The sequence below is a fragment of the Talpa occidentalis genome, unplaced genomic scaffold (genome assembly GCF_014898055.3).
Source record: "Talpa occidentalis isolate TD23 unplaced genomic scaffold, MPIMG_talOcc4v2.1 talOcc4.17, whole genome shotgun sequence".
Classification (NCBI taxonomy): Eukaryota; Metazoa; Chordata; class Mammalia; order Eulipotyphla; family Talpidae; genus Talpa; species Talpa occidentalis.
The window spans coordinates 43,645,969-43,662,913 of record NW_023601754.1 but is presented as its reverse complement, the minus strand read 5'-3'; the positions used below and the strand labels follow the sequence as shown (position 1 = coordinate 43,662,913).

Genomic DNA, 16,945 nt, shown 5'->3' with positions numbered 1-16,945 from the left:
ATCAAGTCATCTTTCTCCCCCTCAATTTTATTAGTCAGTCATTTACAAATCTTTTAACTTTGGGGGTACATTTTCATACCTCCATTTGTGCCCTCACTCACCCCACATTAAAACTTTCATGTTGGGCCTCCCCAGTGGCGCAGCGGTTGAGCGCTGGGTTGCGAAGCTGCCCGCAGCCTCTGCAGCGCCAGTTCGATCCCCGGCTGCTCCCCGGCCACCGGAGGAGGGTCCCACATGGCGCATAGAACTCTCCTGCCGCCCGCTGCTCCCCTCAGCTGTGTACTTCGTCAGTCTGCCTGTTCTGCTCCCCGCTCTGGCTCTGGTGAATTCTCTCACCCTCCCGCGCTTCTGACTGTACCCAGTGCTTGTATAAATAAGTAAATAATAAATAAATCTTAAAAAAAAAAACTTTCATGTTAATGTCCTATCCATTTCCTTCCCCATCCTCTCTCTCCTAGCCCCATTTCCTCCCGTAACCAATAAATCTTTCTTTCACAGAGCCTAAGAATTATTTTTTGTGCTTTGCCAGTTTACATAGCATTGGTTATCTGCTGTGTAAATGTCCTGGATTTGTTTTTATTATTCTGATTTGCCTTTACTGCACATAATTCTCTCTAACTCCCTCCATTTTGCTGAAAACAGCTGCATTTCATCTTTTCTTTCTTTCTTTTTAATATTTTATTTTATGTAATTCTTACATCATTTCTCATTTTTGCACAAAGTATGCATTTTTTCATTTTGGTTATATTCCCCATACAATTGCACCCCCCTTATTTTGACCCTAATCCTTCCTCTCCCCACTCCCCCCCTCCCGTCCAGTGTGTCTCTGGTTTATAGTTGCTTGTTGATTTTGATTTTTACTTTGTATTAATTAGTCTTTTCCTTGTCCCTTATTTAGGTTTTCTAGATTCCTGCTATGAGTGAGACCATCCAGTATTTTTCTTTTTCTTTCTGACTTATTTCGCTGAGCATGATCCCTTCCAGCTCCATCGATGTTGCTGCAAACTGCATGTGTTTATCTTTTTTGATTGCTGAGTAATATTCCATTGTGTATGATCCAGCAATTCCACTCCTAGGTATTTACCCAAATGACACAGAAACATTAATTCCAAAGGGCACCTGCACCCCTATGTTCATAGCAGCACTGTTTACTGCTGCACCTCCCCCTGCAGTGACCTTTAGGGCTAATGGCTTTCGCCAAGGTCCCTAGGTCCGGCTGGGCAAGGAACCAGCGCAGGGGGAGAACAGCAAAACACCCTGAAGACATAGATAAGACGGAAGCCTGTTGAAAGATAACGACCCCCAGGAGCCACTACAGGAATGCTGACCGCAGGGAACCTTATCTCGCCTTCTCAAGGCCCACAAACTTTATTCTAATACAACTGTCTCTCTAAAATCTTTTCTCTTTCTAAAATCTTTTCTCTTTCTCTGTCTAAAAAGGTCATTGGTTTGCTGATTAAAAAAGAACATACAAAATCTAATAACTAGGCTAATTCAAATGAAACGTTACTAAACACTGTGTATTAATAGAACTGTTAGCTTAATAATTTCTCTGTTGTATGCTTAGCCTTGTTAGCATTAATCTTAATGATAAAAATATTACATTGTGAAGAGTAAAACTCACCCGTGCTAATTAATAGTAATTTAGTGGTAGTGAGTAGTTTAAACAAAAAAGTAATCACATAAAACAAAAAGAAAAATTAATAGCCTAACTACTTAGGAATGCGTCTGGGTCCAGATGTAAATCACTGCCCTGTCAATGATAAGCAAAACCTATAAGCAAGCTGATTTCTTCACTGATGTTCGCCATTCCTATACTCTTAGAAAACATGTATATACTGATTACCAACTCAAAGAAAATTACACTCAGATTTTCACTCTCTTGAAGTGTGTCTGTTTGTCATTTCTTTCGCCGAATCCCTGACCACCCTGCGCAGTCTCTCAACCCTGAGATGGCCTCATCGTTCACTGCTGTGCTGGTCCGCGGCAGTTTACAATAGCAAAGCTATGGAAACAACCCAAATGCCCAAAAATAGATGACTGGATCAAGAAGATGTGGTACATACACATTTCATCTTTTCTTATGGCTGAATACTATTACATGGTGTGGGAGCTCCCTAGTGGCCTAGGGGTAAAGTCTTAAAGCTTTAACCACTGTAGCCTGAGTTCGATTCCCTGCCATGGAGCTGACCTGTACACATATGGTGCAGCAAACCTCTCCTGTCTCGCCTGCTGATCCCCACTCTGTCTCTGGTGAATCCTCTCACCCCTGCACCTCTGGCCTACACCCCAGTTCTTCTATGTAAAAATAAAAAAAAGGAATCCATGGTATAGAGAGACAGCATCTTCTTTTTTTTTTAAAGATTTATTTTTATTTATTTATTTTATTTATTTATACAAGCACTGGGTACAGTCAGAAGCGCGGGAGTGTGAGAGAACTCACCAGAGCCAGAGCGGGAAGCAGAGCAGGCAGAAGGACCGAAGTACACTGCTGAGGGGAGCAGCGGGCGGCAGGAGAGGTCTGTGCGCCATGTGGGACCCTCCTCCGGTGGCCGGGGAGCAGCCGGGGATCGAACCGGTGCCGCAGAGGCTGAGGGCAGCTTCGCAACCCAGCGCTCAACCGCTGCGCCACCAGGGAGGCCGGAGACAGCATCTTCTTGATCCCAACATCTATTAATGGCTATAGAGGCAGCTTCCACATCCTGGTGATTATAACAAATGCTGCTATGAACTTTGTGGAACATAAAGGTTTTTCTGTCAATGGTTTCATATTCTTTGGATAGTTGCCAAGAGTAGGATTGCTGGGTCATATGGTAGCTCCTCTTGTAGTTTATTTATTTATTTATTTAAAACCGCCCCCCCCCCTTGTAGTTTATAAGGTAAATCCAGATCACTTTGCATAAGATTGCAACAGTTTACATTCTCATGAACAGTGCAAGCTTTCTCCATATTCTGTCTGCTACTTGTGGTTGGAGGTCTTTGGAGTCCATGCCACTCTCACATTGTATAATGTGAGCTTTTTCTGTGTCTTGGATATTAACTCTTTATCAGTCATATATTGCATGGAATTTTTCTCCCATTCAATAGGGTGTCTTAGTAATCTTCCTGTATTTACTCTCACTGTGTAAAAGCTTTTGAACTTGAGGGTACTCCAATTTTTGTTTGTATGTTTGTTTTATTTCCCTTGCTTTAGAGGTTGAGTCAACAGAAAGATCTTTATCTTGATGTCATGAGAGGTATCACGAATGTTTTCTACTATGTATATCATTGTTGTAGTATATCTAAATCTTTAATGCATTTGCAGTTTATTTTTGTATATGAAGTTAGAGAGTGGTCCACCTCCATTCTTTTCTGAGTGACTTTCCAATTTTCCCAGCACTGTTTATTGAAGAGGCTGCCTTTCCCCCATTATATGGTCAGAGACGCTTTATCATAGAGTTGATACTGATATGCACTTGGCGTTTTTGATATGCACTTTATTTCTGGGCTTTCAATTCTAGCCCATAGGTCCATTTTTTTTTTCTATTTTTGTGCCAAATTTTTCTATTTTGTAGTTGCATATAAATTCAATATTTTTGTTCAATTTCTCTTAAAAAATATTGATGGTGGGGCCTCCCTGGTGGCGCAAGGTGTTAAGTCTGAGTACTGTGAAGCTATCTGCAGCCACTGTAACACAAGTTCGATCCCTGGTCAGAGGGCTTACCCACATGGCCTGCTGCTCCCCTCAGCAGTGTATTTCAGTAGAAATGCCTGTTCTGCTTCCCACTCTGTCTCTGATGAATCCTCTCACCCACCCCACTCCCACCTCTGGCCTACACACAGCTCTTGTATGCATAAATAAATAAATCCTTTTTAAAAATTGATGACATAGATGGGAGTTACATTACATTTATATACCATTTTAGGCAGGGTAGTCATTTTGATTATATTGAGTTCCCCATCCATGAGCATGGGATGCCCTTCTCTCTCCTTATGTCACTGTCTAACCCCCTTAACACATTTGTACAGTTTTCATTGTATAAGTCTTTCACCTCCTTGGTTTTAAGTTGGTTCCTAGGTATTTGATTCTTTCTGATACAACTGTGAATGGAATTATTTTTTAAATTTCTTTATCCTCTTGTTCATTATTTGCCCATAAAAAAAAAAACCAGCATTAAAAAAATAACGTATTTTTGTTGTATGTTGATTTTGTAACCTGCCAATTTGTTGTATTCATTTTTTATTTCTAATAGTTCTAATATATATGGATATATATAGATATATCTCATCAGCAAATAATGACTAGTTTCAGTTCTTTTCAAGTCCAGATTCCTTTTATATCCTCTTGTTGCCTGAATGCTCTGGTAAGAGCTTTACATTTTAATTTTCAAACAAGTCTGTGTATCTTAAACCCAGATCAGTCTGACACAAAGGTCATAACAGTTGCCTCCTCTTAGCTATCCACTCCCATGTCCTGGACATGGACAGCCTACGGGTGGGGCTAATTACATTGTCCAAAGCAAGAGGTTTTGATGTCATGGGGTTTAATGTTTGGAACATGGCCAGTACCATGCTGGGAATGTCCCTCGGTTAGTGCGGTGTAGCTACGTGTCAGCTCAGTCCTTCCATCCATGTGTGTCAATGCGGTAAGTGTTGAACACTTCCGTGAACACATCTGTTACATTTAGTCTTAAAGTTATGGAGAGTATTTGTTTAGGATCAACATTGACTTCAAAAGAAGAAAGAAACTGAAGTTAGAGAGGCCGGGCAGGTCCTATTGCAAAATGGATCCTCACTGTGCCTCTGTTTTCTTCTGGCGCCACCTCCAGACAGCAGCTATGCTCCCAAAGGTATTAGGCTCCAGAAGGATTCTACTGGCACAAGTAATCAGCACTGGGAAATAATGAAAACAAAGCAACAATAAAAAAAAAAAAAAAACACCCCAACACAAGTAGGGGGTAATTGATGGGGAGTCTGCTGAGCCGCTGCACATGTACAAGCTAACTTGGCTTCCGGTCTTGGGAGGAGGCAGGTGCACACATTTCCAGGCTGCATGGGAAGAGCCAGGTGCCACTGACATGTCAAGGTTAAGCTGCCTATTGATGGGGTGTGTGGGGGCAGGTCAAATTTGAGCCTCCACTGCACAAAGAAATGGCCCCAAGTTAAAGAACCCTTCCTTAAGGGCAGAGACCATGTCAATTCGACCTTGACATCCATAGTGCACAGTGGAGGGTTGTGTACATGGCAGGCCCTTAGTGATGACAGCCAGGCCTGAATGAGGAAGTTACCGAAGAAGCAAAGACACCTGGAATAGTTAACAAAGAGAAAATTGTCTTTGTTTTTTCAGATTCTCACTGCGTTTTTCCATTCAAATATAACGGCGTGACTTATTTTCAATGCACTCTTCAGAACTCCTTCTTCAGGTGGTGTTCTCTAACTTCAAAATATAACGGGCAATGGAAATACTGTACAAAGAAAGGTGAGTGGGCAGCTTTTCCTTGTGTGAGGAGCATGTAGCTTCCCTGATCGAGGCGGAAATTTCCATAATGACCCTCTCGATGGGAGCCTCCAGCCTCTCCTCATTCAGCCCCATGGGTTCTGCTCATGTCCCTATTCTCTCTCTCTCTTTTTTAATATATATATATATATATATATTCAAGATTTATTTATACAAGCACTGGGTACAGTCAGAAGTGCGGGAGGGTGAGAGAATTCACCAGAGCCAGAGCGGGGAACAGAACAGGCAGAAGGACCAAAGTACACTGCTGAGGGGAGCAGCGGGCGCAGCAGGAGAGGTCTGCGTGCCATGTGGGACCCCTGCCGGCGGCTGGGGATCGAACCGGCGCTGCAGAGGCTGCGGGCAGCTTCGCAGCCCAGTGCTCAACTGCTGTGCCACCAGGGAAGCCCCCTACTCTCTTGATAAGAAGAAAATAAGTTTTCCATGAAGAACTTTCTCACCCACTCCTCTCCTTTTCAGACCGTGCCAAATGTGTCTTTCCCTTTCGTTACAAGGGCAAATTGTATCATGAATGCACATCCGCTGGGCTTGGTCCTTGGAACCTGTGGTGTTCACTCAGTCCAGACTACGACAAAGATGGAGCTTGGAAGTTTTGTGTAAGAGCCTTGGGGAAGGCCTTGGGGAAAGCGGGGAGGGGTGAGGAAAGACAGGAGTAAGTAAGCAAGGAGGAGACAGAGATGGATAAAGTGATGGGCCTAAGTAACACAGGGAGGAATGAGAAAGAAGGAAGAGGCAGGTAGAGAGATGGCTGACGTGGAAGCTACTAGAGCTTCCAAGAGGAGAAAGGGAAGACAAGCTTGAAGGAGGGCAAGAAACAAAAGCAAAACGCACAGATGGAGAGAAGAGGGTTAGAGAAGGACAAAGACAGCAGCTTGCAAGATAAAGAATGGAAGGAGGAGGATATGGAGAGGGTGTGTGGGAAGAAAACCTGGGAGAGAAGGCGGGAGAGGGGAGAGAATCCACACTACGCTGTGTTCTGAGCAAGGGTGAGAGAGCAGGAGTAGAGAGGAAAAGGAAAGAGGACGGTAAACCACAGCTCATTAACACTGACCCACAGCCCGCCTCCACGGACCGCTCGTATCCACCCGTGACCAACCCGGAACCAAAGTGAGGGAATCAAGAAATCTCAACATGAAGACGATGCGCCACATCCTAGCAAGTGCACCCAGTTCCTCCAGCCCAGGCCAATCAATCAACCACTTTCCCTGCAAGTGTGACCACGTTTTCCTTTCCTGAGAGCAGCCATATTCCTGGTAGGAGAGACTCAATGCACCAGCATCAGTCAGACCAAATCCTGTTTGATTTTAACAAGATGAAAGACTCCGATTTCTGACTCTTTAAAATAACAAAATAAAGATATCACAGAATAAAAATATTCCCAGTGCACTTTGGCAAAAATGTTTGGCAGTACTTCCTAAGAATAAATGTATTTATTGATCAATATACTATGACCTATCTATTCCACATTTGGGTCTATTCCCAAGAAAAATGATCACCTATATCAATGTAATAAGAATGCTCACTGCAGACAGAAACAGTCCCAAAATGTCCATCAACAGTAGACTTCGGCAAATAAATGTGGTCTATTCCTGAAACAAAACGTTTCCCAGCAATTAAAAAACAAACAATACTGCTATATACAACAACATCGCTGAATTTGATAATGTTGACTGAGTGATAAAAGAGTATATAATTGCATGACTCCTTTTTTATAAATGTCAGAAATGGGTCAATCAAACTCATGATGAGAGAAATCAGGCAGTGGTGACCTCGGAGTAGTACTGACTGGAATGGAGTGCAAGAGAACCATCTAGAATGTTCTATATCTTGACATGCGCAATGGTTACATGAATGTCTGGTTGACCCTTGAACAATGTAGAGGTTAGGAGCGTCGACCCCCAGCAGTCAAAAATCCACATATAACTACTGACGTCCCCAAAATTTGACTCTTAACAACAGTGCTCTGTTGACCAGAAACCTTACCAGTAACATAAACAGCTGAGGTACACATTTTGGATATATTTTACGTATTCTATATTGTATTGTTAGTACAATTAGCTAGAGAAAAGTAAGTGCTATTAAGAAAACCATAAGGACGAGAAACTACATTTCAGCACTGGACTAAAAAAAAAAAAACCCTGCATATAAGTGGACCACACAGTTCAAAACCATGTTGTTCAAGAGCTGATTGCATATACATATACAAATTCATCAATTTGTACACTTTTGTGCTCCATTATACCCCATATTAAAAAATTTTAATAAAATAGAATAGAATACACAACTAGTATGTTAGTCCTGTCCAGGTAGAGGACAGGGATAAAGAACAGAGTCCATGGCCTCCCTGGTGGCGCAAGGGAATAAGCACTGCAATCTGCAGCCTCTGCAGCATGAGTTCGATCCCTGGCTGGCCAGGGAGCAACGCACATGGTGAAGCAGACCTCTCCTGTCTCGCCCGCTGCTCCCCTCAGCAGTGTATTTCAGTCAGTCTGCCTGTTCTGTTCCCCACTCTGTCTCTGGTGAATCCTCTCATGCCCCTGTATCTCTGGCCTGTACCCCAGCTCTTGTTTGCATAAATAAATAAATCTTTAAAAAAAAAGTCAAGGTTCACAGATTTCCTCTCCCACCACAAGGTGGCTCTCTCCCGGCCCTCAAAACTCTTTGGCCAAGTCCTCTGGGAAAACCAGCCAAAGATGACTTTACTGCAGGGAAGTGTCTCTGGAGGAGAAGGGGTTGTGTCTGAAAATGGAGCGTGGGCGCCTGGGGCAAGAATGACGTTCGGGAACAAGATAGGGCTTGAATCCCAGTTCTGCCATTTTCTAGCTGTGTGACCTTGGGTATGTTCCTTAGCTATCTATGGTCAGTATCAGCATCAGTACAGTGTAAAATAATACTAACAATGTTACTTCAATAATAGCAATGTTACCAAAAAATTGAATACATAAATATATTTGTTGAAAGAAACATAATAATATTAGTAATAACAAACCTTGTGGTGGATTGGTGGTGGTGGTTGTTGCTGTTGTTAGTTGAAGTTAAAACCTCAAGAAACTCTTTGAACATCACCGGCATAGAAAAAAGACCTCGAAGTCATTATCTGACTTCATGTTAAGAGAGAAAATCTCTGTAGCCACCGTAGAAGACCTGCCCTGCCACCTCTTTGTGGGCCAATTAGGTAAGGGGAGCCTGACTGAGCTGGAGATGCCAGGTACCATTCTGGCTTCTATGGTCTTTTCTAGAATCTGATGGCCCTCTCAGAGCTACCAGCCAGTGCTGGTCTACATCTGTGGTCCAGTGACTTTAAAGAGTCTTTCTGTAGGTGCCAAAGCTGTGTATCTCAGTGTGACAGAATAATGTCCCCCCCCCCAAGAACTTCCATAGCTTCATGTGCAGGACCCATGACCTTCCATGAGAAAAGGGACCTTGCAGATGTGATTTAGTAAAGAGATGGGGGAGATTCTGGATCTTTGTAAGGAAAGGCCCTCTAAGAGGGGGCAGGAGGACCAGGCCAGAGAAGACATGATAATAGACATAGTAGCTGGAGTGACAGTTGCTGGTCTGGTGGATGGTCGGTGCTGGAGAAGCCCTCAGGGACACAGTGGTGGGCATGGGGAGAGCAGGGGAGGGACTTCAACACTGCAGACAAACATTTCACCAAGAGATTTTGCTCTGTGCCAGAATAATATCTCTGAGGAACCAGGTTATCTCCCACTTCACAGAGAACAAAGATTACAAACACTGACTTCTGTCAAATATCAGGAACCGAAATAACATATGATCCAGTTTCCTTTTTCTGATATTTACCCCAAGAATACAAAACACCAGTTTAAAGAGATACACACGTTACGGTGTTCACAATCGCCAAGAGTTGGAGATAACCAAAGTGCCCGTTGACAGACCAGAGCTTAAAGAAGATGTAGTGCAGATTGGCCAGGCAACGCCACTTAGCAACTAAAAACAAGATGAAACCCTGTCACTTGCAGCAACCTGGATGGAGCTAGAGGGGACCATGCTCAGTGAAATGGCGCACCATCAGATGGGGAGAGACATACACCGTAAGATTGCACTCATTTGTGGTGGGTCAAGAAATCAAAGTGGGCCTCCCCTGGTGGCGCAGATGGTTGAATGCAGTGCTGTGAAGCTGTCCGCAGACTCTGCAGCGCCTGTTTGATCCTGGCTGGCCAGCGAGGGCCCCACCTGGTACAGCAGACCTCTCCTGTCTCGCCCGCTGCTCCCCTCAGCAGTGTATTTCGTCAGTCTGCCTGTTCTGTTCCCCGCTCTGTCTCTGGGGAATCCTCTCACCCTCCTGCGAATCCGGCCTGTACCCCGGTTCTTGTATAAATAAATAAATAAATCTTTAAAAAAAAAAAAAAGAAATCAAAGTGAATGAACTAAATAAAACAAAAACAAAAGTTTAGGTTATAAGAGCAAAAAGAGTGGTTACCTGAATGGAATAAGGGGAAGGAAGTAGGTTTATTGGGTAAAGAAGGTCAACTGTATATGATGGATGGAAATGAAAATTCTGGAGCCATACATCAGGTAGTATACACAGAAGCTGATTTAAAATCAACATTTGTGGTCTGCCATCGGCGGAGACACCACCACCCAGATGCAGATTTTTGTTGAAACCCTCATGGGAAAGACTGTCACTTTCAAGGAACCCTTGGATGCAATAGAAAATGTAAGTCCAAGATCCAGGATGAGGAAGAAATTCCTCCTGATCAGCAAAGACTGGTCTTTGCTGGTAAGCAACTGGAAGATGAAGGAATTTTGTCTGACTACACCATTCAAAAGGATTCATACAACACTTCCAAGAAAAATAACTATAGAGAAAGAAGGTAGCTGGCTGTTCTGAAATATGATAAGGTGAAAGAATGGTAAAATCAGCCGCCTTTGTCGGGAGTGCCCATCCTTGAATGTGTTGCTGGACTTTTAAGGTCACCGCCGCTTTGACTGACATTATTGTTGCAAAATTTGTCTATTTTTTGTTTGTTGAATCAAACAAACCTATTGTTTCATCACAAAAAGCTTTAACATTAAAAAACAATTTGAAACCTACATGAATCCTAAAGGATGTTATAAACCAATCTTACAATAACAAACTTTTAATAAAAATAAAGAAGCTATTCACGGCAGGAAGGGAAGGTATTACGTTCTGACTGGTAAAACACAGGGAAGTTAGTGAATGCTCCAAACATACCTGAGGGATGATAAAGCTTTCCCATTATGGCCTCCATGAGGGAAAAATTCACAAGGTCCTTAGTGACAACTCACTGGGAGGTTTGAAGGTACATGTACCCACATTTTGGATTGACCAGATTAGCTGTAAAAACCCCACTATTATTACAGACTTGAGCTTCTCCATGCTTGTGAGCCCTGAGGACAGGGAGGCCACTGAGGGAGACCAGGAACTGGGAACAAACCCACACCCATAGTTACTGTAATAATGACAGAGACAGTCCCTCCATTCCACAGGCTGGGTGCTGGGGAGCGTGCATGTGCTGAGCCCTGCCTCAGGCCTCTGTGCCCAGACAGCTATCTAATTTGCTGATGACAGCCCAAGCAGCCTTGCTTTACCCAGAAAGATTCTACATTCATCCATGTCCAGCGGTTTTTACAAGCAGCAAAAGTCCTGGGAAATTGGCTTGTGCCAACCACTTAGATTTCTCCCCCTTATAAAATGGAATAATCATAGTTTTGGCTTTACAGAGTTGTTGTGGCGCTTAAGTGGCTAAGCATGGAGTCAGTATGGAGTCAGGTTTATGAGGCCAAAAGCTTCCACAGAACTGTGAGAAAAGATCTGAAATGAACACAGAAGACCTCGGGTTGCATGAGTCCTCATCTGCACCCATATTTTACAAACAAATGCTTAATTGAGCTAAAGGCAAAAATGTATTAATATGTAATTGATGAGAAGGGGCAGAGCCATAGATGATAGGGAGGTAGATCGATAAACAGATAGGTAGATACAGAGAGCTAAATTAATCCACCAGGATTAAAATCCCCGGAACAGGTAATACAGTGACGAAGATCAAATAATGCCAAGGCATTCACTCAACAACCAGCAAAGGTGGATGCCTTCGAAGCTTCCTGCCAGTTCCTCTAGACAACCACGCCCAGACAAGAAATGCAGACATAACAACTTCTTTGTTCGGCCATCCTCTCCACCGAGTTTCCTTCTCCCTCAGCAAACCTGGTATACCCAGAGCCAGAGTGTTTCCTCCCAAGAAGCCCTAGGAGCGAACTCCCCGAGGTCCTCTTGCAAGTGGCCTCTGACTTCCACTGCCCAGAAGCAGAGCCCACGGCCATTGAGTCAATGAGAACAGAGGCTGATGGCACTGCCACCCCCACTTCTTCACCCCTCCCTGTCCCGGGCACTTTACCATGTTCCTTCATGGCTTTGTGACTCCGACTGGACAATGTGACTTGCTCTCACCCACACCATGAAGCAGAAGGGACCGAGTGCCCGTTTCAAGTCGAGGTCTCAAACGAGAGGTCTTGCAGATTTCCGCCTGTACCTTTGCAGGCCTGTGAGGACGAGCCTGAACCAGCCTAGAGGAAGGAGACAAACACCAAGGTGGGTGAAACCAAGTCTCCCAGTCAGATCAGGTGACAGCAAACCCCCAGACATAAGAGCAAGCACCCCTGAGTCCAGGAGAACCAACCCAAATTGCCCACCCACAAACTGATGAGCTAAGGAAATGCGACTGAGTGTGGGCAGGCTTGCGACAAAGCTTTGTGGTAGTAGAAGCTAAGTGATCCAAGAATCCAGCAGATCCCGGTCCAAGCTTGACACTGCACGGCTCCAGTGGAATCCCATCTCCACTGTTTGTCACCTGAGTGACTTACATTCCTGTCTGTGAAGCGAGATGACAGCAGTTCTAACCCAGCAGAACTCTTTGATCAGAGTCGAATGCTGACTGCATTCCCACTGTTGTGTGGGAGGAAGAAATAGCAGTGAGACCAAATTCCTGCCATCATGGAGCTGACATCCCTGTGGGGCAGAGGCATAAAAAGCCAGTATCATGACAGAATGTCAGGTAGAGAATGGCTATGAAGAGAAGTAAAGGGTCGAAGAGGTGCTTTTGATAAGGTGGAAGGTCAGGGCAGCCCCCTCAGAGGAGGTGAGAGCACAGGAATTAGGACGGAGAGGAAGCATACAAAGATAGCCAGGGGCAGGTATGAAGTCAGCGTGCATGATCAATGAAAAGAAAGTTGGAGTGAAGTGGGCAGAGAAGAGAGGACAGGAGGTGATGCTAATTACTGGGCCATGACGAATAAAGACTTGGCAATTTAGTTGTGAAAATTAGATGAGTAAACATGTAGAAAGAGCTCAAGAAAGGACTGGATCAAAGTGAATATTGAATCGTGTCTAAGTTCACTTTAATATGAATACCTCCAGTGACGAAAGGCAGTAAATTCCAGTGACGTTTACATAAGATGACGTAACAGTGCCAAGAATGGGAGAAGGTATACTGAGAGAAAAAGCTGAGGAGAAATGCCTTTGGGAAACATGGTTTCTAAGGATAAAAGTCAGTATAGAGGAAAACTCAGAAGAAAAGTCTCCCAGGTACAAGTATTCTAAAGAGAAAAGAAATTATAGGACAAAATACGAGGAGAAAAATATTATGAGCAAAGTTTTCAGAAGAAAATTTGATTTGGGTTAAAAACTGGAAGAGAAATATCTTTACAGCACATTTTCCATGAGGAAAAAATACTTCATAGGAAAATCTAAGGAGAAAAATTTTTAGTCTCATTTTTCCTGTGGAGAAGACTCTAGATAGTAAAAATATGAGGAAATGTCTTTTGGGCACATTTTCCTGAGGTGAAAACATAGGGCAAAATCTGAGGAGAAATGTCCTTTGGGGGCCCTCCCTGGTGGCGCAAGGGGTTGAGACGCAGCATTATGAAGTTGTCTGCAGCCACTACAGCACAAGTTTGATCCCCGCCAGGTAGGTGGCCCACATGGTGCAGCAGACCTCCCCTTTCTCACCCGCTGCTAACCTCCACGGTATGTTTTGGTGGATCTGCCTATTCTGCTCCCCACTCTGTCTCTGGTGGGTCCTCTCACCCCCCTCATCTCTGGCTTGTACCCCAGCTTTTGTATGCATAGATGGATGGGTCTTAAAAAAAAAAAAAAACATGTCCTTCGGGCGCTTTTTTGTTTTTTTTTTTCAAAAGAAGAAAAGTCTATACATGGAAAATTCTGAGAAGATATGTCCTATGAGCAAGTTTTTCTGAGGAGAAAAATCTATATGATGCAATATCTGAGGGAAAATGTCTTCTGCATGTTTTTCCTGAGGATAAAAGTCCATATAGGGAAAATTCTGAGGGAAAAAAAAATATTTTGGGTGTGTTTTTCCTGAGAAGAAAATTCTGTCTAGGTAAAACTCTGGGTAGAAAAATCTTCTGGGTACATTTATCCTGAGGTGAATACACTATAAAGGGCAAAATCTGAGGAGAAATATCTTTGGGTTACATTTTTCTGGAGAGAAAAGTATATACAGGGAAAGTTGTGAGGAAAAAAATCTTTCATGTATGTTTTCCTAAGGTGAAATTCTAAATAGGGCAAAATCTGGGGAAAAAAGTCTCTGGGCACAATTTTCCTGAGGAGAAAGTCTATATAGGAGAATTCTGAGGAGAAATGTCCTTTGGGCACACTTTCCTGAGGTGAAAAGGACATATAGAGCAAAAACTGAGAAACAAATTCTTTTGGGCAATTTTTTCCTAATGTGAAACTTCGATTTAGGGCAATTCTGAGGAGGATTGACTCATGAGCATATTTTTCATAAGAAAAAAAGTCTAGGGGCCTCCCCGGTGGCGCAGCGGTTGAGCGCTGGGCTGCGAAGCTACCCGCGGCCTCTGCGGCACCGGTTCAATCCCCGGCTGCTCCCCGGCCACCGGAGGAGGGTCCCACATGGCGTGCAGACCTCTCCTGCCGCCCGCTGCTCCCCTCAGCAGTGTACTTCGGTCCTTCTGCCTGCTCTGCTCCCCGCTCTGGCTCTGGTGAATTCTCTCACCCTCCCGCGCTTCTGACTGTACCCAGTGCATGTGTAAACAAACAAACAAACAAATAAATAAATAAAACATGCCTCTATTAAAAAAAAAAAAGTTTAATTAAAAAAAAAAAGAAAAAAGTCTATACAGGGAAAATTCTAAGGAGAAAAATCTTTTGGGCACATTTTCCTGAAGTGAAAAAAAATCTATATAATTAAAACCTGAGGAGAAAGCTCTTGGGGCCAAGATTTTATGAACTGACATGAACATTGAAGGCAAAATAAGAGGAGAAATATCTTTTGGGTGTTTCTGAGGAGAAAAGTCTATCTACATAGGGAAAATTTTGAGGAGAAAAATGTTTTGGGCACAGTTTTGAAGAAAAAAGTCTATGTGGAGGAACTTCTGAGGGGAAATGTCTTTTGGGCAAGTTTTCCTGAGGTAAAAAGACTATGTAGGGAAAACCCAGGAGAAAAACCTTTGGGGCACGCTTTCCTGAAGAGAAATGTCTATATAGAGAAATGTCTGAAAAGTCTCTAGGGATATTTCCTGAGTCAAAAGAGTATGTACAACAAAATCTGAGGAGAAATGTCCTTGGGGCATGTTTTATCCAAGCAGGAAAGTCTTTAGAGGGCAAAGACTGAGGAGAAATGTCTTTCGGGCAAGTTTTCCTGAGGTGAAAAGATCATATAGGGCAAAATCTGAGGAGAAATGTCCTTTGTGCATACATTCCTGAGGAAAAAGACTACATAGGATTAATGCTTAGGAGAATTGTTTTTTGGGCAACTTTTCCTGAACTAAAAAGACTATATAGGGCAAAATCTGGGGAAAATTGTGTTTGGGATAAGTTTTCCTGAGATGAAAATACTACATAGAGAAATATCCTGAGGAGAATTATATTTGGGGCAAGATTTCCTGAAGTAAAAAAACTATGTAAAGAAAAATTCCAAGAAAAAAATCTTTTAGGCAAGTTTTTCTGAGGTGAAAAGACTACATAGGGAAGATATGAGTAAAACTTTCTTTTGGGCAAGTTTTCCTGAGGTGAAAAATCTACATAGGTCTCACTCAGAGCAGGAATCTAGAAAACTTAAATAAGGGACCAGGAAAATGAATAGCTATAAGAAAGTGAAAATCAAAATCAACAAAAAACTATGAACCAGAGACACTCTATGGGGGGTGGGGGGCAGGGAGGGGAGGGATTGGGTCAAAATAAGGGGATTGCAATTGCATGGGGAATATAAAAATAAAATTTATTTTAAAAAAATCTACATAGGGCCAAATCTGAAAGAAATATCTATTGGGCATGTTTTCCTGAGGTAAAAGAGTATACAGGGAAAATACTGAGGAGAAATCTCCTTTGGGCAAGATTTCCAGAAGTAAAAAGTGTATGTAAAGAAAAATTCTGAGAAAAAAATTCTTTTGGGCAAGTTTTTCTGTGGAAAAGACTATATACAGAAGATTCCTGAGGAAAAATGTCTTTTGGGGATGTTTTTCTGAGGTAAAAGGACTAGATAGGGAATATCTGAGGAAAAATTTATTTTGGGCAAATTTCCTGCAGTAAAAAAATCTATGTAGGGCAAAATCTGAAAGAAATGTCTATTGGGCAAGTTTTACTGAGGTGAAAAGACTATATAGTGAAGATTCCTGAGGGAAAATGTCATTTGGGGATTTTTTCTGAGGTAAAAGGACTATATAGGCAAAATCTGAGGAAAAATTTTCTATTGGACAAGATTTCCTGAGGTGAAAAATCTACATAGGGCCAAATCAGAAAGAAATGTCTGTTGGGCATGTTTTCCTGATGTAAGAAGGGTATACAGGGAACATCCTGAGGAGAAATATCTTCTGGGCAATATTTCCTGAGGTAAAAAGACTGTGGAGAAAAATTCTGAGGAAAAATTTCTTTTGGGCAAGATTTTCTGAGGTGAAAAGAGTATATAGGGAAAATCTGAGGAAATTTTTCTTTTGGGCAAGTTTTCCTGAGGTGAAAACTCTATATAGGGCCAGATCTGAAAGTAATATCCATTGGACATGTTTTCCTGAGGTACAAGGACTACATAGGGACAATTTTGAGAACTGTCTGTTGGGCAAGTTTTCCTGAGGTAAAAGGAGTACACAGGGAAAATCCTAAGGAGAAAATTCCCTTGGGCAAGATTTCCTGAGATAACAAGTAAAGAAAATTACTTTTGTATGTAAAGAAAATTCTGAGGAAAAATGTCTTTTGGGCAAGTTTTTTTGAGGTGAAAAGACTATATAGGGAAATTTCCTGAGGAAAAATGTCTTTTGGGCAAGTTTTTTTGAGGTAAAAAGACTATATAGGGAAGATTCCTGAGGAAAATGTCTTTTGGGGATGTTTTTCTGAGGAAAAAGGCTATATAGGGAAAATATGAGAGAAATTTTTTACTGGGCAGGTTTTCCTGAGGTGAAAAATCTATACACAGAAAAATGTGAAAGAAA

At 42.6% G+C, this 16,945-nt stretch overlaps 1 protein-coding gene across 3 annotated transcripts in view; it reads right to left on the bottom strand.

Annotated features, from left to right (window-relative positions):
* LOC119249419 (carcinoembryonic antigen-related cell adhesion molecule 1-like) overlaps positions 1-12,032 on the bottom strand; it is a 57,060-nt gene extending 45,028 nt beyond the window's left edge. For all 3 annotated transcript variants that reach the window (XM_054697236.1, XM_054697237.1, XM_037516749.2), the window contains exon 1: positions 11,881-12,032. In XM_054697236.1, coding sequence (XP_054553211.1) covers positions 11,881-11,893 — 13 coding nt within the window. In that variant the 5' untranslated portion in view covers positions 11,894-12,032. The remainder of the gene's footprint in view (positions 1-11,880) is intronic.
* Between the last annotated feature and the right edge of the window lie 4,913 nt (positions 12,033-16,945).